General features: G+C 35.2%; 1 protein-coding gene across 1 annotated transcript; it reads right to left on the bottom strand.

Moving 5' to 3' along the window:
• Positions 1-18: 18 nt before the first annotated feature.
• LOC145616396 (DNA polymerase epsilon catalytic subunit A-like) lies at positions 19-21559 on the bottom strand. The gene is made up of 49 exons (XM_081671104.1): positions 21295-21559; positions 21092-21157; positions 20945-21004; positions 20687-20782; positions 19794-19954; positions 19581-19669; positions 19270-19487; positions 18983-19069; positions 18767-18901; positions 18384-18506; positions 17619-17702; positions 17084-17248; positions 16820-16996; positions 16559-16672; positions 16184-16288; positions 14587-14705; positions 14354-14495; positions 14181-14275; positions 13864-13969; positions 13675-13754; positions 13407-13583; positions 13180-13267; positions 12771-12851; positions 12540-12683; positions 12029-12124; positions 11630-11830; positions 11375-11429; positions 11153-11295; positions 10652-11079; positions 9524-9671; positions 9238-9435; positions 9073-9147; positions 7984-8174; positions 7173-7356; positions 7016-7080; positions 5517-5649; positions 5328-5429; positions 5158-5241; positions 4759-4833; positions 4425-4484; positions 4079-4341; positions 3945-3993; positions 3272-3432; positions 3137-3203; positions 2000-2146; positions 1341-1511; positions 1025-1240; positions 689-795; positions 19-565 (listed from the first exon to the last, which is right to left on the bottom strand). The coding sequence occupies exons 1-49, from the start codon at positions 21457-21459 to the stop codon at positions 205-207; spliced, it is 6657 nt and encodes a 2218-aa protein (XP_081527230.1). The 5' UTR covers positions 21460-21559; the 3' UTR covers positions 19-204.
• Positions 21560-22154: the final 595 nt, after the last annotated feature.

The raw sequence follows: 22154 nt of genomic DNA, 5'->3' as shown, positions 1-22154 counted from the left end.
GAACCAATTTAACCATAAAAGAGTTGGCAAAAGGCTTTCTGCTTATAAATTGGAATAATATAGAGTCATGGTACATTAGCCTAGCAAAGAATACTCGGAATATTTTATACACAAATGAATAGCTATGTACACATCTATGAAGCACTAGTAAAAACTATTTCGTATGTACTATACTATCAACTATGTTAAATTATATAATTTGGATCATCCAATTTCTAAAATCCAAGAGATACATTCTCTTAGAACTTGATAATTTTGTTGCACAGCTATTTTGTAGAAAACTTGCATTTTTCTATGAAATTCTGACGCGTCTTCCAGGCACTTAAAAGCACCGGCACATTTACACTGCTCAGTCAAGTGACTATCTTTCACCATTTGACACTTGACACATACCAAGTCCTGCAGGTGGTAAAGGCGCTCCCGCTGCCTCACTATTTGAAGAAGAGAATTTTCCATCTTTTCTCTGTCATAAGGCTGCCCGCATTGCGGCATTGAACATCGCCACTCTTGTGTGAGTAGTGATGGATCCCTTCCCAGGTCAAGATCTCGGACATCATTGCAATAGCTGTTCCAGTACAAATTTTTAATCCATTTGAAAATAATTGCTTTATTATTGTGCATCCCACTAGCAAGTAATTACATTTCTGATATAGGGTAGGAAAAGGAAAAGGATTCTTTGTAAATTTACCTGCAAACGATGTTTGGTAATACAAAAGATGGTAGAGGAGGAGAAAATTCTGCTTCCGGAGCAAACTCTCTCACATGTATTAATCTTAGCAAATTCCTTCTCATGACCTGCAGAATGCACAAAAAAATTATTACACTTGCATCTATTTGAAAAAGAAACTTTTCAATGAGAACATGAACCTCATGCAATAAAGTTTCCACATATAATGCATATTCTACCAATAGCTGACAATAAAATCGCAATGAGGCCTTCAGTTAAGGGTAAATCATACATAAACTAAAGGAAGCAGCACACAAGCATTTAAGAGCACTTGGATTGCAGAAAATTAAGTCTCACCAGTACATCATGCTGAACATTTTGGTCCAAAGCCAAAACAGCACAAATGTGTTTGATAAATTCCAAAGCAACACCCTCTGTATGAGCCTGCCCAGTTAGCTGAGGGCTCACTTGCGACAAATCATCATCATCATTCTGAGGCCTCTTCATTCCTTTTGAGTGATGAGTTATCTCACGGACAACCATAAATAGTTTATCTGAGAAATAAGAGCTGATCTGCAGCAGAAAACATCCTTCATAAATTACAGAATATATAAAATCCTGAATACAAACAACAGTATCATTACAACTGTGAAATTTAGTATTTTGTTCAAACCTGATCTTTTAAATATTCAGTCATATGTGACTCAAACTTCTCAGCAATTGGAGCTGTGATCGATGGTGTACATAAGTCACCATCCCCAAAAAATGTTTCATTTGCTGCATGATTTAGAGCATACTCCCATGGTTTATACATAAACTCAGAGATCATCACAACAAAATGGTCCTGTCAAGACCAACAAGCGTAAGTGTGAGTTTTGATACCTGAAATTTAAATTTTTGCTCCAAGAATTTTCATAAAATAATAATGATTCTTGGGGGGGTATTATTTTTCGAGGGAGGGGGGTGTAATTTCAAAATATTAATTCAAAAGAAAGCTTACACAAATACATTATTATATAAAGATTGCTCAACTAGTGTAGCTATTTAAGACTGACCCATCGTGCAGCATGAAAGATATTTTATTTTTCCAATGTGATTTAATGGTAGTCAAATTCAGTAATTCAGGTGCCCCAGTCTAGTCCACTAGGTTTTTTCAAGGTTGTGATAGATATATCTCGACTTGCTGGTTTGCCATAGTAATTTTGAGAGTTCTAACGTCTAAAAGTATCAGCTTGTGATTTTTCCCATTATTAAATATGTTGCCTAAAATCGACAAAGATCAATATTTCAAAATTCCCTCTTCTACAAAAGTTTAAGAAGGAAAAGGCTTACTTGAGTACTTTTAGGCATGTGTTCAGCAATATTCCAACTGGACACAATGTCTACTTGAAGATCACCAGGTAAGCATCTGCTAGAAGATGCAGAAATGCTGGCCGGAGATTCATCCTGATCTTTGGCCTGTATTCCTCCATAATTGTACTGTCATATAGAAGGAGAGTTGGAAATTAGTATCCTTGCACTTGAAGTGTTTTAATATTTAGGTGCATTAAATGTGCAAATCCATCATCTTGCAGATTCAATCCCAATAAGAATCATCAAAAGTGTGAGATTATGTATCTTTATATAAAAGTTACAAAAATTAAACACTCTGAAAGAAGAAAAGTTTGCTTAAAATACTACATTTGATTAGAATCCATATTAACCAATCTTAGGGCTTTAATCTCCAGTCAAATTACAGAGAAAACCACCATACACAAGTTTTTGAGTTTTCTTAGCAAACATGTAGAGAAGAAAACTTGTCAAAAAAAAAAAAATGTAGAGAAGAAAAGAATTGAGTTTTTTCAAATGTTTCCGATATAAGATATATTTAGTTTTTTAAGAAGAATAAAATTAAATCCTACTAAGCCCTCCATCCTATAATAATTGTAACTTGCAAAACTTTCCTTATTGGTTTGCCCATCATTACTTACAACAATTCCAATATTCACAGACAATTTGGACACACTATTATTTTTAATGATTCTCACTCCTTTCATTGGATTAACTGCCTTTCCACCTTCCTAATAGAACATAAATTATGAACCCCCCAACCCCACCCCACACACACACACACACACACACACAAAAAAAAAAAAAAGGATCAAAATTCACATCCACGAACTATATATACTACCCTACTAACACACAATAAAAAGTCAATTAAATTGCATAATAGTATAATACTTTGTGCTGGTTAAATTCTTGCAAGTATTAAAGGATAATGAAAGTTAGTCCCTATCCTTCCCATTTCCTGTCTAGTGTGGAAAAATGAATTCATCACTCTCCCTTTCCCCAAAAAATTTCAATCAAACACTGTTACACAATACAATCTACAGCACAAATTCATGCATGAGATCATAATCTACAAACTTATATAAATGAGGTGTTCTTATGATGTATACAAAGCAATTATTTTGGAGAGGAGCATACCTGATCCATGAAAAGCAAGGAATGCCAGAAGTGCAATGGTTCAATCTCAATCCACTCAAACAAGTCCCTGAAAAAAGCAACTAGTTAATCACCTGAAATTCATCACATATTAAGCATACTTATCAGACATCTCACCTTGTCTGTAGTGCTTTTAGCAAACTATCACAATAAGCCCTTGCTGCAGCTAAGTCAGCTTTTCCAGTGTCTAATATAACCTTGGAAAAATTTGCAAAAATGACTGTAGCACCCAATTTGCGAAACTCTGCCAAAAGCAATGCAAACACCTTTTGCATAACCTATATATGTAGAATCAATTGATATCAATATTGTATTTTTGAATAAAAGATAAGATTACTACAGTTCACCACAAATAATAAATGGAAATATAAAAAGGAGAAAGAAAAAAAAAAGGGGGTCTAAGTAGCCAAAGTAGGCATCTCCTCACAGTATTGGAGTCACTGAGTGTATTTCAACAATCGCATTTACTCCCTCCATCAGAACTTAATAGTCACATTATCGACTCCCACAACCCACCCACCCCCTCCTCCTCCTAAGGATAAAAAAATGCACTACAATCTTTATAGATTTCCCTATATAGCATGATTTTCCTTCCATTCTCTTCACTACTCCATTTGAGCAAGTTTTGATTACGATAAACATATTTCTGTTTTTAGGAAATGTGAGCTTTTTCCTAAACATCCAAAATCATGTTTGTGATTAGTAAGTATTAATTCTGTGCAGAAGTATCTGACAAACATTATTCATTTTTTTTGCAGCAGTTCTATAATGTGTACAGTGATGCATTTACCTTGCAAAGCATTCTATATAGAGCTGGATCGTGAAGTTTCGATCGTGGGCTGAAATAAGAACAAAAATTACTGATTAATGTCAACTTCACAACTTAGCAAACAGGACATCTCTATAAACATCAAATATACCAACCTACAAAGCCAGCGATAAAGATGTTGTAATATTGCATCAGCATAAACATTTCCTGACGTAATTGCATCTTGTAGGCATCTTTGTACTAGTTGTTTCAGTACCCGGAAGGCAGGTCCACAGAAAGTTGACTCGTCAAAGTCGTACTGCTCACTTGATGTACAGGTATCAGGATCTGTATCTTGCTCGAAACCATGTAAGCCACTGCCCTCTATTTCATTAATTTGGCTGCTCTTCAGAAGGGCATTCACAGCCAAGTGATGGATCTGCAAAGAATAACAAACCACATTATATTAAAATCAAATCTCTGGCATGACCCTGAGGAAGTTGAAGGATTTTTCCACTGAACCTTTAGCTCCACAGAAACCTTCCTATATGCTCCAGGATAAACAAGAACAGGTTGATTGACCTGTAAAGCACCACCAAAAAAACGAGTTACGTTAAAGAACTGGTGCCACATGCACAACACTGGGCTGTGGTCTGTTTATGCTTTTGTAGCTGGACAAAGGATATTAAGAATATGTATGTATACGAGTTCAAAAGCATAATCCAAACAGAAATTGACCAATACAAGAATAAAGACAATATCATTGCACGGTAAAGGAAATAAAGGAAAGAGCACAAGCTATGGCACCACAGGCTATAAAAACAAGCTTTGTAATAGTTGGATTACTGATTCAAACCTCATCAACAAAGCATGCGTCCTCTTCACTAAAGCTACCAAGTTCTGGAAGTCCGTCATCAGAAATCCAAAGTACCTGGAAATATCAGAAGAGTTCAGAACAAAACCAATAATGGAAATATTGGATAATGCCTTTCAACGGAAATTCTACATTTCCTGGCTGTCTTTTGCTCTTATTCAATCACTTTTTCTTGCCTGATTCATAACAATATTGTATACCCTAAAATCGACAAATTTGTGACCAACAACATATCAAACACTTAATAACCTCTGAGGCTCTGACAGTCAATGCTAATGAGCTAGAAAACTCATTGACACTAGAGGCCCTTAAGATAAGGTATCCCAAACTTCAATCTAGACCTTAACTACAAATGCTTTACGCCAATCAAGAACATGATACCTGTTGGTGATCACGTAATGCTCTTGAGAAGAAGACATCTATAGTGTATATAATCCAGTCAAGTTCAAGATTCCCCAGGGGTACCTGCATTTTGAAAAAGCATTGAAGTGTCAGATATAGACGGTCTATTATTAGAGTAAAAGCTCCAGCATTAATCATTAAACACTTGCATGCGCATATCTTGAGAGAGATATCCTCTCATTTAACCATTGAGATGATGCTGCACATCTCTGCAGAGCAATTTTTGCAGCTACAGTTTGCCAACCAAGAGCCTGCATACAGCATGATAATAGTCACCATCCAAAATAGCTAAAAGTGTGCATCTATCTTGAAGAACAATAAAAGTAAGATAGTGGTACCGGATAGTGACTATCACGAGCATTGGCAGGGATGCTCACGCATGGAAGATCATTTAGCACTTGTATACCTGACTTCAAAAGATGAACATTTGGACACTCAATAATAGCAAGGCAAGGTCTGTGATTGTGCGGCCTGCATATGCAAAGACATTCATGAAAAGGCTGAAAATGGTTCAAATAACTCAACAATATGCTTAGCTAGTGAGACTAGAGACCACAAGATTCAATGAACTACATAATTTATTTTTCCTTTGGGAACTTTACAGAATAGCTGACAGCATGTTATGCTCTAATATGAAAGCAGATAGAGGATACTCTAACAAGCAAACTGCAAATCAAGAATTAAATAAAAGCCATTATTCCGCCTTTATATGCATAAAAATAGACTCAGTTCTTCTTAGTGTTTGCAGCCAAGCCAGCCACTTTAGCAATACATTTATTTCTCAAGAAGGAAGAGGCTTGATTCAACATAGCAAAAAAATCCAATAAAGATTTGAATTTTGAATCTGTTTTAAACCATAGACATGGTATAAGGGAAGTGGTTGCTTTAAATTTTCCAGATTCCCCAAGAAGATATAAAGCCACATATTTAAAGATCAAAGAAACTTTAAATAAAATTAAAAAATTAAAAAAAAAAAAAAAAAAAAAAAAGGAAAACAAAAACAAAAATAAAGCAAAAAAGCATAGAGCTAAATGATTAGATGTGCTCAAGATATATACCTTAGACATAAATGAAAAACCTTATTAGTAAAAGCATTTCTTATGATCAATATTCACAATCAATAAAGAGTTTCATTTTGTTTCATCTTACTACTCTAAAAATTGACCTCCTTGATGAGACTAAGCTCGATCTTTTCAAAACTAATCGCTCTCTGATATGAAACCATGTGATACTACCCACATTAGTAAATTATGTGCTTTAATATTACTTGCATGTTAGTATCTTCAGTTTCTCATTTTAATTGGTTTCTTATAAGCTTGCACAGGCACACACACACACACACACGCACAAACCCACAAAATTAGGTCGTAGTAATATCATAGAAGTATCCATATTCACTAATTATTGTGTTTGGGTAGTTCAGTTTGATAGAGATGGAATTTTATATAAACTTGCTAGTTCAGTAAACTTCATCCGTCCCTATATAAAATTTCCCATTTCACTACAAAATCTTGACCCTGTTGAATGCTTCAATTCTCCACTTTCTTCTTTATTCGCCAATAACAAATCAAACCTCACTACTTTCTTTTTTTCACCTTTAATCAACCAAAACCCCATTATCTTCCTCTTATTACTTGTAATTATAAAAACCCAGCTTTTTTATTCACCCATAATGCTATACACCATCAAACTCCCTACTACTACTACTATCATTATCATTATCATTATCATTATTATTATTCACCTCTCCTTAATACACATGCATTATCAGATGAAACTTTCTTTAAGGAAGGAGAAGTACAGATTAAGCTAAATAGATCGGAGTAAGGAAAAATACCTGTGTCCACTAATTATTTTCTGCATGATCCTTTCAGCTTCATCATTTTGAACAACATAGTCCACCTGGAATTTTTTTAGTACAAGACAAAAATCAGTGTCATTACATATAGAAAAAGATACACTGCAATATTTTCAATTCAAGTTCTCCAACTTGCCTTGTATGACATGACACCCTGAGAAATTGAAGATTCAACGGATAAAGCTTGGCAAACTTCATGATAAAATCTCTTAATATTAGTGGGATTCAAACTTCTGTTCTGGTGGGGATCCACCACAACAAAGGAAATCATGTTAGCTGCAGGGAAATATCCACCATACACCGCTCGCCCTTCACAGCAACTGAAGTGTTTAGAATGAAACTGTTTGTCAGAGCAATTTTTATACACGCAGCATTGGAAAAGAATTGAAGGAATGCAGTAATAGAAAGAGGGGCAGACTGGCAGAGTACATAAATTCATGAGAAATAACATGTACACATCCTACATAAATGAATAAATATCCACCCAGCTCCTCGAATTCTTTATGTGAGAAGGGGACTCAAGCTTGCGAAATTATTATTACTAAGGTGGTACATCAATATATTCAGGGCAAGGAATGAATTCCATAAGCTTATCAAAATCGATTAGCAAAAAATGCAAACACCTCTTCCTTGCTTGGGTTCTTTCTCTAGAAGGTACCTAAAGAGCATAAGAATTCAACGGAATCCAGGTGTGGTTACTATCCATTAAAAAGCACACATACGTCATAGAGTACCTTTTTTTAGGCAAAGCCAACACAAGAATACTATAAAATCTATATTCAAGAATTTTCATCCACTTATCTTATCATGAAGATATCAGAATCTTAGATTGTTTGGAAAATATCCAAATCAGCACCCCTCTTCAAATGTGACTTCTACCATACAATCAATAGTATAGTGTTTTTGTTCTTGCAATTCATAGTTTCATCTAAGCTAAAATCATATACCTGTGATACAAGTAAAAGAAGGAGAGGGAATTGTCCAGATATCGACACTCTGCTGTGGTCTTCATCTGCAGTTCATTTAGGCTCCAGATAGCTTGAAGATTTCGTTTCTTAGCTGCTCTATCAACTTTGCAGACACATCCAATCTGGAGGACAGCATTAAGTTCTGGTGGCACTTTGGTTTCATATATACCCTATCAAAAAATAATGTATAAAGAAACTTAAAAAAAATATCTCAGAAAACAATCACACAAGGATCAGAGAGACATTCGTATACAAAATTCTTCATATATCCACACTTCCACAGTATATCAATTTTAATATCGACTGGGAAAATATTGATGGTATATCCCATCAAAAATTAGAATTTGACATAATAAAATATATGCATATGAGCAGGACAAATAAGCTTGGAAAATATTGTCTACATTGACAAAAGCTTAGCACGTCACTGAAATCTGCAAATATATACTTGTATATATTAAGCAGGACAAATAAGCTTGGAAAAGGTTGTCTACATTGACAATAGATTAGCACATCACTGAAATCTGCCATAGTGACTAATTAACATGTACGAGATGGAGTTGGAAGAGCAAGATTTAAATAAAATATTAATTTTAGAAGAAAACAATTTGATCTGATTTCACATAGAAATGGACATATTATTGGTACAAGAAAGGGGAAAAGGTAACAATTAATTTTCTATGCTATTTACTTGCACTTTTTCAGTACCCGGAGAGTTTTTGCAAGTAAAATCCTCTTTCTTAAGAAATTCAGGAGTGATTCTAGATATCTCTTCTTTAACAAGAGTAAGAAAATAAATATAAGGGCCACTGCTGAGCTGTACATATTATGTTCCTAATGATACGACGGCGACTTGTCTACAGGTGTGGAAAATTATTGAAAAGAGCAGAATCAATATCTCAGGTTTAAGTCTTCATGAACTCAGCTTTTTCATACATATCTGATGAATCCACAAGGCTGAAATGCATGTCGTGTAAAGAAATAGAGTATGAATGATATATATCATCAACATCTGTTAAACAATGGAAATTCTTTAAAAAATAATTTTAAGGAGCTAAATGATCAAACCTCGACTTCTGGATCTGCAAGATGAGCCATAAGTCTCTTGCTCTCTTCTCTGAATTCTTTCTCGTCAATTATTATCTGCAGTAGGAAAGAAGTAAACAAAAATTTAATCTTTAGATCTGAACCAAATAGCCAAAAAATGAGATTGCAATCTGGGATTCTGATTACCTCAATCAGGTTGTGGCTGCGGTGTCCATGAGGAAGAATCTTGTTAACACGTTTTCCAGGAAATTCTTCAGTTATTGGAGCTTTGGAGTTGAGATAAAACACTCTAGGAACAGTAACTGGAACCTTAAGCATGCTGCCTTCCACAATGACCCAAGCAAAAAATTGACCAGGGCAATCACTTGGGACAAGCTGCAGAACCTGTAAAGGAATGGAGTTGAGCATTCGAAGACCAAGATAGAGGTGCTACAAACTAATAAATTTAAAAAAAAAAATGGTACAATTCTACCTGCCAGTAGCTGCTAGTGAGAGACAATTCCTGCCTTCTGAAGTACGAAGTAACTCCGGTTTTTCCCAGGTTTCTTTTCTGATTAGTCAAGCTCTCATGTAACTCAGAAACACCAGTACCTTGTTTTGGGGTCTTTGCATTAGATAACCTGTCACACCAAATTTGCTCTATAAATATATTACCAATTGCTAGTAACATCAAATTGACAAACTACATTATTTCTAACATACGCACAATGCATTTTCTGCAAACAATCTACACCTTCAGATCAATTTATAAGTGATTCTATGAAAATATGAAGATATTATCATAGATTAAGCAAATAAAATATTAAAAGATGATCAATTTCTTTCCCTACACCTTTAAGGGACTAGCTTATCTTCTGATCTTTGACACCCATAAAAAAATGAAAGAAATATAAGACTCGAATCCATTAGATACTGTCATGCTGATAAGCTTATTTTCTTGTAGTTGAAGCAGAAATAATAAAGGTCTCAATAATTTCCTGTTTAATAGCATTAAGGATCATTATCTTACCTAGTATGGGACCTCCTGACGTTGGTACTACAAAGTCAGAAATAAGGCAAATAAACTAAGGTATCACTAGGATTGAGGAGAGGAATATACGCAAATGCGAATATGATCAGTCACATTTTCATGAAGTTATTATATTTATAATCATCTAAGCTCATCATTTATCAATTGTAACATACGAAACGACTTCCAGTAATTCAAAAGCAATGCTCCATCCATGATCATTCTATATCTGGGTTCATTCCTTCAGCACATAATCAAATATCTTACCACAATATAGTGAAATTAGTTCAATAGATATGTAGATGCAATTATGCTAGTATAGTATATCACATCAATCAATCAAAGCCTTAATCCCATAAGTGGGGAGTATTGAATATCACATATTGGAGATAATTTACTTGAAAACATCTTCTGTTGTACAAGATGAAGGGATACTGTGGATTGAGTTGACATCATTTTTATGCTTTTTTAGGGAAAATGGCAATAGTGTTTGAGTGTTTCTTCCATTTATATACTATAGAGTATAGAGGTATGATCAAAAGGAAATAATAAATGACACAAATAGGAGCCTAAAGGATAGAAGAAAAATACCTCTGTCTCTTTCGTTTCTCTCGGTTCTCTTTCCACTTTCGCTTCTTCTGCTCAAGCCATCCTGCATAGTCTTCACTCTTATCTACTTCAATTGAACTGTTGTCCTCAGAATATGTGCATTCATGTTCACTTTGGTGATCTAAGACTGTCGTCTGCAATGAATGCTGTCCATTTACTTCATAATTATGCACAACAGGTCTACTGCCAACCCCAATTCCACTTGAGTTTCCAAAGTCCTCCAAATCCAGAACTTTATGTTTATCTATTCCATTATCTACATAGTTGGAAGCTGCATCAGTTTTTGCCATAGAATCCCGCTTAGAAGAGAATAAATCCTTTATCTTCTTTTGGCGGAATTTGTCTTCCTTTTCCCGAACTTTCTTGTGTAGCCAATCAGGATGAACTACCCTAGGTACAGGGTTGGCAACCTGAAAAAGTAAACTCACTTTTAGAAATGATATGTGTTTTCTGATACAACTTGTCACAATCACACATCAGCACCTTTTGCATTGCAGCTGGAATGGTTATAATTTTCTGAATGGCTGAACTCAGACGCTGCTTGTAATAAGACCAGTCAATGATGGACCTAATGCCAACATCCGATGAAGTTTTGCACCACTTCCGCACATAGAATTTCATCAGTTCTGTAATCAAAGGCATTAATTAGATGTTCTTCCAAAAACACACATTGATAGGAAAAGCTGACTTAAATTAGCAGCTTACCCGTTTCAGTTTCAAATATTGCAACAGGAATTGCTCTCTCACTTACAGGTGTTCCCTGTCAATGAGAAAAAGGAGCAGCATTAAGCATCACATGTTCAAAGATAGATATTAAAGGGAAAGGGGGGATACCAACTCTTGAAACTAATTTTTTGCAAAAGAGGCCTTAGCCAAGGACCATAAATAATTTGTGACCAACATACTAAGCTGAAAAGATACATAACTTAAGTAAATTTCTCAAGAAAAAAAATGTCACACCTTTGGCTCAGATGCAACTATGTACTGGCAGAGAAGCCCTTTATCTTTGACCATGGTATCTCCAAGAAAATCAGCAAGACGTTTGGCAGTGGTCACTGCACAGGATTTCTGTTCTCCATAGTCTGCCAAAGACTTACTCATTGTGCTTGATTCAGAAATGTAATGTAGCAGCTCACTATCTGCAATATCGTTCCCTTGGTTCTGAAAAAGTACAATGCAACAGATTAGCTTTTGTCTCTTATCTACCCTTACACCTTTCCCTTTCCTAAGTATGCTAATCTGATAGCCTTTAAGCAAAATAGAAAGATAAGGATCTCAAAGGGTAGTCTGCTAAGACCCAAAATCCTAATACAAAATACATATGATTATTTTGGATTTTTTCTCGTTCTGCTTACGTACATCAAGAAGATCAAGCCAGCGATCAGCAACTGCGGCAACTGCTGCATAACACTCTTCTAAAGTTGACCCATCAAGAAATTTGTCAAACATCTCAGCCTACAAAAGTTTTACCAGAAACAAACAAAACAAAAAAAAAAAAAAAAAAAAAAAAAAAAAAAAAAAAAAAAAAAAAAAAAAAAAAAACCTTAATAGCAGATATAAATAACATTTAGCTACAAGAGCTCACATTATATTCAGATATGGAAATCTGTAGTATGGAAGCTTATATGTTAGTTATGAAATTGATGAACAGAAAACCATATTCCATATATGCAGTGTATATGCATGCATTGTCATTCCAAGCATAGTATAATTTAACCTATGAAAACCGTGGTCGAGAAAATACCGTACAGAAGTAGCAATTATCCAATGTATCTAAAAGAATTTTCTAAGGGTAAAAGAAAGAATAAGCAAAAAAAGAGTAAAACATGTGGGTAGGAACATCATCAGAAGGCATAAAAGACAGTGATACCTGGAAAACTTTGATGAGCTTAAGCTCACCTCTGCGCTTGATTTCAAAACCTTTAAGCTCTGCAAGGGTTCCATCGTCATTAAAAACTGCATACCGCTTCTTGATCAGGATCCCTTCTTCCTTGGAGGCCGGAATTATCATAGCCTATATTCCAAAGAGCGATAATTAGAGTTACACTGGATTTATCAAACGACAAGAAAGAAAGATTAATCGTATAGAAATGCAATGTACCTTGTAAGGGCCATCCACTTCAAACTCAATTGAGCACTCACTATGTGTTGCATATGTTCTATTGACAGGATCCTTTAGTGTCTGTTAATAATAGTAATAAGAAATAAGATTGAATTAGTTGAGTGATAGAAAGAACAACAGAAGTCCTTAAGGTGTTACAGGAAATGATAAAAACAATTAGAGATTGAAAGGTAATTCAATGTAAAGCTCTTCTTAACACTTTCTGATGTCTCAAACATCATACCCTTATCAACTATAGGCTTGGTTTTAATTTAGATATCATGCAGCAAATGGAGATATAGTTAAAGAAAAAACGTTTTCTTTTGACAAGAAAATTGCAAAAAAAAAAAGGAGATGCCATTAGCAAGATGCTTTCACATCAAACAAGCTGAGAAAGAAGACAACATACCTGGTACTGATCATTTGTGTTATTTCTCGCTACATCTACATTGAGCATAACACAAGGATAAGAGATTGTCAGCTTCCTCTTTGAGTCTCTGTGGCACAAAATAAAGTAGGTTATAAGTATCTCCACTTTATAACGGGAATAGCAATAGTATCATAAAAAAAAAAATTAAAAAAAAATGTAGGTACTATTTTATTGGCATGTAAGCAGAGGCAAAACTGAAATATTACTTCGTTTTGAATGTGAAGTTCTCAGGAAATGACCCCGGTAATGCACACCAGATTCCATCTGTGTCTAGCTCAAGAGGTCTACCAATTTTTTCAACCAACAATCGAGCATTCTGAATGATTTTGGCCCCTGTATAGGTGACTACCCCAGCCATTTCCATGGAATACCATCTAGCACCCCTACCAAGAGTGAAAATGGTGATATTATTATAATCATTGTATTCATGAGCCATATATAAAAAACAAAGTGGGGATAAAACAAGCAACTTACTTGCGCATGACATATCCATAGAAGGAATTTAAAATACACTTGTGAGCAAGCTGCAAGGAATCATACACAATAACCATATCCTGCAATAATCACATCAATGAAAACAGGTTATTCAAGTGAGCACACCATGAGAAGCCTCTAATATGAGATTTCAGGAAAATATCACTACTTTGCATGCAGCAATACTACCTGTGCTTCCTGGATCTTAATAGGATTTCCACTAGCTTTTGCTTCAGACAGCTTTCCCTTCCAAACTTTATTGAGCCCTTTATACTCATATCTTCTATCTCGAAAGCTTAAATAACAGAAAGGCAAAAATAAGTTAAATTTTGAAGCAAACATGATGTGAGAATAGCTTAACTTAAGCAGCTTAAGCCTGAAGACTGTTAAACAACTTTTCCTGAAGATGGTTTCCAAGAGTAGGACTGTAGGAGCCTCAGAAAAATCAATATATAGTTACCAATGTCCCTTCCATAACACAAAACAAAGATATTTCCAATTTTTACCTGCGTACAGTGTCAACATAAAATGGATTTTCTCTCATACAGATCCCAGCTTCTCGAAGCTCAGTAGAAGGCTTGTCAAGAACTCGCTTATAAGCCTATAAAAAGCATAAAAAAAATATCAGCATAGTCTATTTAAGGAGAAGATGATGTCAGAAAAAGAAGCATGGAATTACCTTCTGACAGTATTTTTTAAGACGTTCCTTTAGCTTAGACTGTTGATCTGCCTTTGGGAGGTCGAGGAAAGACTTAGAAAATTGCCCATTATTGCCATCCACCAATTCAGATTCAATTTGCCTCTTTATATGGTTATAATCACTGATACAATTCAAAGAAAAAACCATAAAGTCAGTGCTTGGTTCCTAGTATCGCATTCCCAAATGATATACTGCATCGTGAGATGATATACCTTTTCTTTGCCGTGTAAGTTTCTCCGCGCCAAACCCATTCAAGAGTTCGTAGACAAGTTTTTCCAGGGCGATTGAAATCACAAGCAGTGCAGTCTTCATCTGTAACTATAGATGGGGGCTGGAAACATAAGCAAAGTCAGAAAACACATGTATGTATTGATGTGTAGGTCAAAAGAGAAAATTTAAGGAAGAAAACCAAATGGAAAATTGCTAATGGGAAAGATGTATTTTTTGTGCCAGATCAGCCAAAGCTGTTCCATAGTTCAGCATGAAAAAATTCAGAAAGAAAAATCCATGCGGCAATATCAAAGTTGTTTACCTCTCAGTTGAATATACGCACAACTGTCACTTAACACACAGAAGAAAAAAACAAACCGACAATATTACAGAAATACGATATTCAATGCTTTTTTAGCTAACTAAACCGGCATTTTCAATTCATAGAGGCTTGTTATGTAAGGCCAATTTGGCTGATAAGAACAAATACAGCCAATTAAGGGCCGGCAGATAATGAAGCTACTGGCTACGGCTATCCACTTACACCTTTGATGCACATTATTTTTAAGCTTTTACTCTTTTGGGTCACTCCAATTATATTTCCCTAATATCCTCCCATCTACCCAAAATCTTGTTTCCTTTATGAATCCTTCTGAGAAATAACCGTCTCTCTACACCTACAGTCTCGTTACTCACTCACCCTTGTAACACACAGCAGATTGAAAAACATTCATAGCCTAGCAAGCCCTACTTTAATATCATTAGTCCTACATGCATGCAATGCATGTATCAATTCCATAAGATATTAATAATATACCAAAATCATAAAAATAAATGAATAAGCATATTAGTAGCAAATAAACAATGTACATGGCATACATATAAATTCAATCCAACTCCTTCTAGAAAAATTTATATGCATAAGCTATACATACAAGGATAATATATCATTCCATGAATATTCTAAACTACTTCCTCCATTTCTTTATAGTTGCAACACACACTTTATCACGGTATTTAAGAAAAGTGGACCTCACATGTTATAATACACTTAAAATGGGGTTAAAAGGTTGTTAAGAGTATAATCAAGTAGGCCATGTGCTTTAATTAAAGGTAATAGCACAATTTTCACCATAAAAACATTCTTTTTATAGTGTGTTGCAACTACTGTGACATTTCTACTTTAGGGAAGTGTTGCAACTATAAAGAAACGGAGAAAGTATATACTACCTCCGTTAACGGTTATTTGCAACATATACTATAAATGGATGCTAACTATTATGTGCAACAAATGTTTTTTTCCTTTTTAGGCAATCATTTCTCTCTATCTCTCTCCTCATCACATGCACCCAACTTTTTCTCTCTCCATTTTACTCTCACAAACAAATTTTGCCTAGGAGTCCGCAAACACCTCCTTTGTTGCAAATAATAGTTAACGGAGGAAGTATTAGTTATCCCAAAATTATCTGTTTTTATTAAAAGAAGAACAACACAGGAACTCCCAATTATTTACACGACTCTGGAGCTCCCTTATAGAAAAGAGATAATTTCCAAAGGTCATTAATATAACTAGAGAAGAGCAGCCAGTAAACAACCCACCTGAAGCCTGTTTGTCAGAATAATATTCGGGTACATAGCAGCAACATCCAAATGATATATCAAGGGGGATTCTTCGCGTACAGGTTCATCTCGTAAGCAAGAAAGCTGCAAACCAGAGAGAAGTAAGAATGATTGCATAATGAAATCTAAAACTATTATTTCATAGAGAAGCCAACTGCATATGATAAAGGAAATTACAAGCACAAAAAGATAAGCCGGTACTGAAACTTCAAAGTGACTTGACAACAATCACCCGTCATATGTAAACATTAGGGATCCAAGATTATCATATTATAATAATAAACATTACAAAACAACGAAGGATAGATGATGCAATGATATAGATCAAGCATCACTGATACCAAAAAAACACACCTTTTCCTTAATTGCACCCTTCACTTCATCGTAATTTGCAACTGAATCCAAGTCCATCTTCCCCTCCACTTTAATAGCATATTGCAGATCACGATCGAGGTTGTCAATTAGTTGCTGAAGATGCAAGTGCTCAGAATCAGTTAACGAGATGAAATAATAAAATAAATATATATAACTTAATGAGAACCACCATTCTTAAAGTACTAAAAGGATTATGAAAAGGCTAGCTTCTGTACAACACACGTTGAGCATCTGACGGACCTGATACGCAGATGGGTCGACTTTGAAACTAGTTGGAAGATCGGATCTAAAAACACCACTCTCAAGGCACTCCACATGACCACCAATGTAAGTCTCACTCTCCAAGAGTTTATTGTTGTAGAATTTTTCTGGTTCAGACTGGTGTTTGTTAGGACAGATAACATTTGCACTGAATGCCTGTGTAATCATAAAAACTGTAAGACAATTGTCAAAGTACAAAATCCAATCCACACACATTCACCAAAAAATGCCTATATCATTTACCTGGACCATCAATAGCATCTCACAAAGAGTTCCACTTCCTTTCCGCAAAACCTCGTCTGGAGGCATGGGTATAATAGCAGCGAGGGAAAATATGAAAGGATGAACATATGTCATATACAAGTAATAAGTTGCAACGGCGTCGGAAACAGAATAAGATGCCATCATCTGCATGACATTTCCAAGATACCCAAGGATCCATAAGATAATAAAGTTGAAGACTCAACGCCCAAAGCTAAACTGGAAGACAAAGTTTAAAGATGACACAATATAATGTAAGGAAGGACAAGGGGAAAAAAGAGCATTGTGTATGCTATGTTGAAAAATGTTATCTGAGTTTCAAAACCCTTTTCAAAAATTTTGTTATGCCTATGTCAGTGGCTTCTTTGTAAACGAATGTAGCTAGATTTTCATTTACCAGAAATATATAAACAAACAACTTCAGGAGGATGAAGTTAATATTGCTCCACAATAAGCCACAATATGTATACAAAAATGTGCCATCAAGATGAAGTTAACAATTACTAGCATCTCATACCTGAGGCTTTTCTTTGGCAAAACGAACCATGTCTTCAGGATTCACCTCCAATGGGTCATAACCTAATTTCGCTTTGGTGACAGCCTTAAAAGAGTTGGACCAAAAAAGTAAGATGCGTAAATCCACAGCAGAACAAACAATACTAGTTACTAACTTCATATAAAAAACAACATAAAGTTCACAAAGTAGAACTGCAGACAATGATATCAAGAAACAGAAAGATTGGTGTGACTGGAAACTATAACCATTTCTTTCCAACCATTGATTAACTTGAAACCAATGACAGTAGAAACCTGGATATACCTTGGGTTTTCAGAGCCAGAAAGTCACAGGAACAAAAGATGCCAACGAAAGAAGAAGCTGTAAACACTGATGTAGGGAACGGGAAGAGTAAGCAAATTTTTAGCATGATATAGGAAGCAAGGATATGGTTCTTTCTTGAGATAAGAAGCAGTATATCTGTGACCTATAAACCTTTTTGCAATTCAATTCCTCAGAAACTAATCATGGACAGTGGATGGAGGAAGTAAATAATCTTGATGAGGGAAGCAAGAATATAGTTCCTTCTTGAGGTAAACTATCTATTATAATCCTTCTTCAAAAACTAAACTTACTAATCAATCCAAGGAAGCAAAACAAAAGGATGGAGGAACTTTTGGGGATCCCTAATCCCATCTTTCTATGGATGATATCTTGTGTAGGATTAAGGATCTGAAATTGTGACAGACTGACAGTTTCAGAAACACCGAAATAAAGATGGGATACCTTTAAGCCCTGACTCCCTTGAGGAAGATAACTGTCTCGCTTAACCCATGCAAAGCAATCGAGGTGGCAGGAAAATCTAGCACGACATTCACCCTGAACCTTGTCACACTGAAAACCAATCTCCTGCAATAAAAATGGAACAAAATGAGAGAGAGAGAGAGGGGGGGGGGGGCAGAGGGGTAATTCAATCAGGATTGACAACTTTAAAGCAACAACATTAACATATATCTAAACCAACTTATAAGCTTACCCAACATAAAATTACTGAAATCACTATCTTGTTAACAGAAGTAATTCATATATGAGCTGGAATTTTGGAAGTTGTAAAGAGTCTATAAGGTGCATAACAAAATTGCAAGAAATTATAGAGACAAAGTACCCACATCACTCATTTTTAAGCCATGGTGGGCTGCTCTGCGTTCCAAAAATGGCCAGTCAAAGAAATCCCCGTTGTATGTAACATATATACCAGGCTTTACATCTAGCATATGAGAAAACCAGTGTCTTAAAAGCTCCACCTGTGAAAAGTGAATCAAGTGTCAGAAAGAAGAATATGATTATTGCCCTTTTGCCAGCTAACCAAAGCTATTAAAAGTCACCTCATTTTTCACATTTGTGACTCTGAAATATCCTTCAAATTCTGGTTTTGGAGTGTACTCCAAGTCCTCTATATCATCCCCAACACACTGCCAATATCAAACAAATCATCAATATATATTGACATCTATCTAGCAAGAATATAGAGTAATAGTATAAAACAACAACAAATAGTCAGGAGAAATTTAAGCATAAATATGTAGTAGTAAGAAAAAACACATTTTTGCCAGAAAGAAGTTTAACAGACGTAAACCACAAGTTTAAAAGCACTTTGAGTTCTTTGTATCACCTCTCGGTTTATAATCAAATATCCTTGTCCATCAACCATGTATGAGATCATCATTATCAAATCATACTCAGCATCTGGGAATTTCAAAGGAAGCTTTGTAGTCTCTATATCAAATGCACAAACATGAACTTCAGCACGTTGCAGCAGATCTATCCTCTTATCAAGCACAACACCTGTGCTTGATATACTGACATCATACCATTGTCCACACCTCACATCTGCATCATACAAAAATAAACTACATTTCATAATGACACTGCATATTCTAAAGATTGGGGAGAGGATATGGTGTGTTACAAGGTAAAGTTTACCATTGTCAATGCAAAATCGGACGTGATAAGGAACATCATATTCGCGAAGTTCAGTTATGCAATCTACAAAATCGTGAGGCCTTTGCTGGCTGCAGATCACATATGAGATATTCAAACTCAGCACTGATGGTGGCAGTAACACTTAAAAGGATAATAATTAATCCAAGATTCTGAATTCGTATCAAATCAATAAGGAAAGGCAGGGAGCCTTACCCTTTTCCAGTGATGATAGACTCGTACGCTTGAGCGGCTTCAAACTTTGTTTGATTTCTATCAACAACCCGTAACAGGTCATTCCTCACATTCATTAACTGTTGGACTGTGTCAAATGATATCTTTAAGTATGACTTCCGTAACCCAGATAAGTGATTTTTCTGTCTCCAAGGCACATGGGAAAAGGGTTAACCAGGTGAATCCTATAAGAAGGTGGTCTAGTAAAGTATACTACTAAAGGTAACAATGGAGTACTGACACCAATAAGGAATGCAATAACAGTAGAATCAGACAGTAACAAATGCTATATAAAAAGAGATATAACGCAAGGCACAAAAAGAGAGTAGCATAAGTAGTGCGTATGCAGATTGAGTATATGAGAGAAGGTATATAATAACTGTACATAATCGGTATCTATATTACTACGTATATCTTCAGGGATCCAAAAAGTGTCATCAATCAAGTATATCAGTTTGTTTATTTTTAAAGAGATATAAATTTTCTCTCTCTCTATATATATATAATTATTATGATTTTATATATAATTATTATGATTTTTTAACTACGATCTAATGATTGAACTTTCCAAAGTGTCCCTTGTCCCTACAGATAAAGAGATGTCCATAATATGAAATACCCAAGAATATAACAATTCTCTATTAACTTATGCAATGTCCTCCGTAAAATTTGACTTGTGACAAATGTGACAATTTGATAAGAAAGAAGAAACCTACTCAGACTCTTCATGACACTTGGACACTTCACTTTAGTTCAAAATCATGGAACTTTTTAACATAATAGTTGAGTCCGAGTAGCATAGGAAGAAACAACGTTTATAGCCTAATTGCCTTTGTGATTTCAACATATTGAGTATATGAGTGTGTGGTGCTTACAAGATCAAGGTCTTCCTTCTCCACAATCTCAATATTGGCTATGTCATTCTCATACCGCCTTCTAAGATATGCATCTACATCAGTCTCCATTTTATCCTGCAAAGTCCCAATAAAGCCCATCAACTTAACGAGCAAATATCCCAGCTTGTGGATATTAAATAAAATAAAAATTAAAAAAAAAAAAACAACAACAACAACAACAACAACAAACGACATTGATAAATGACAATAATTGAGCATTCAAAAACAAAAACTTACTTTTGTGGCCGCGTAAAAATAAGGCCGAAATTTGTACTTCACCTTGAAACTAGACCCATCCTACAAACCCCAAAAACTTCAATTCAGCAAAAAATATCAACAAAACCCCAAAATTCAACACAAAATTAGGGTTCCAATTCCACTCACCTGAGTAACAAAATACAAATCTACGCAACTGTACAAATTCCCGCTATCTTTATCTTGAAGTGAAGACTACAAAACACAAACAATCCAATGCAATCCAATCAATCAATTACTCAAATCAATTCACCAAAATCCCAAACCCTAAAAACAAAGCTCCATAATTTCAGCAGCTTTTAAGCCGAATTTTCGAATTACAGCAAACTTACAGATGATAAAGTAAGTAGCCAACCAAGACGCTTATCATCTTCAGTAAATACATCAAACCCTAGCTTAGATTCGAGCTCGTCTTCAGCACTTCGAACCAATTGCTGCTGCTTCTTCTTCCATTTCCGATCATCTTTCCGATCACGACGTCGGAAATCGCCGCTCATAGTTAACCTGATCCGGTAAAACTCCGGCGAATTTTTGAGGAGAGAGAAAATGGGAAGATGTGAGAGGAAGTGAAGTGAAGAGTGAAAAATGGCGGGATGAAGATGGGGATTGTGATTTGTGAGAGGTTAGAACAATTGGGGTTTTCCCGCCCTTTTTGTTTATTTTATTTTGGACGGAAATGCCCCTGCGTTGGGTGACCTTGACTGTGTTGGGGTGCCTCGCCGTTTATAGGGTTCTTTGACCATACTCGTCCTTTCACATATTTTTTGTTTTGTGCTACTTTTAACTAGAACTATAACTATAACTATAACTAATCAATTTAGGATTGTCTTTTGCTCGATAGGTCGAGATTGTAGTCTAAACTCGTCAAAAAAAAAAAAACATTATCACTTATCCATGAGAGGTTAAGATTATGCAATTTGTAAAAGAGTAGTTTTCGTAATTAAAATTGTTTTACGAATATGCACCCTGTCTGATTGTCTCGTACAAGTTTCGACGACTATCTGACACATGATTTTAGGTGATAATATGTTATTTGGTTATTAACTTTTATTTTATTTTATAGTATATTATAGGCTATTTGATAAAAAAAAAAAATAATGTGGTAGAAGACACTATCGCTTTTTTTTTTTTTTTTTGGAAATTTCTCGACCTGTGGTGATGCGAGTCACTAGTGGCTAACAAAATATTGTTG

Source organism: Chenopodium album, chromosome 26 (assembly GCF_948465745.1).
Source record: "Chenopodium album chromosome 26, dcCheAlbu1.1, whole genome shotgun sequence".
NCBI classification, from domain to species: Eukaryota; Viridiplantae; Streptophyta; class Magnoliopsida; order Caryophyllales; family Amaranthaceae; genus Chenopodium; species Chenopodium album.
Note: the sequence above shows the minus strand (reverse complement) of the source record. Positions and strands in the feature narration are given on the sequence as shown.

What these genes read in the sequence shown, in the direction of transcription:
- LOC145616396 (XM_081671104.1), bottom strand. Translation starts at nt 21,459, where the DNA reads ATGAGCGGCGATTTCCGACGTCGTGATCGGAAAGATGATCGGAAATGG. An exon ending in AAGGGAGTCAGGGCTTAAAG is followed by an intron (nt 17,703 to 18,383) that starts GTATCCCATCTT and finishes AACTCTTTTAAG; the next exon opens with GCTGTCACCAAAGCGAAATT. An exon ending in TCACTAGCAGCTACTGGCAG is followed by an intron (nt 9,436 to 9,523) that starts GTAGAATTGTAC and finishes ATTCCTTTACAG; the next exon opens with GTTCTGCAGCTTGTCCCAAG.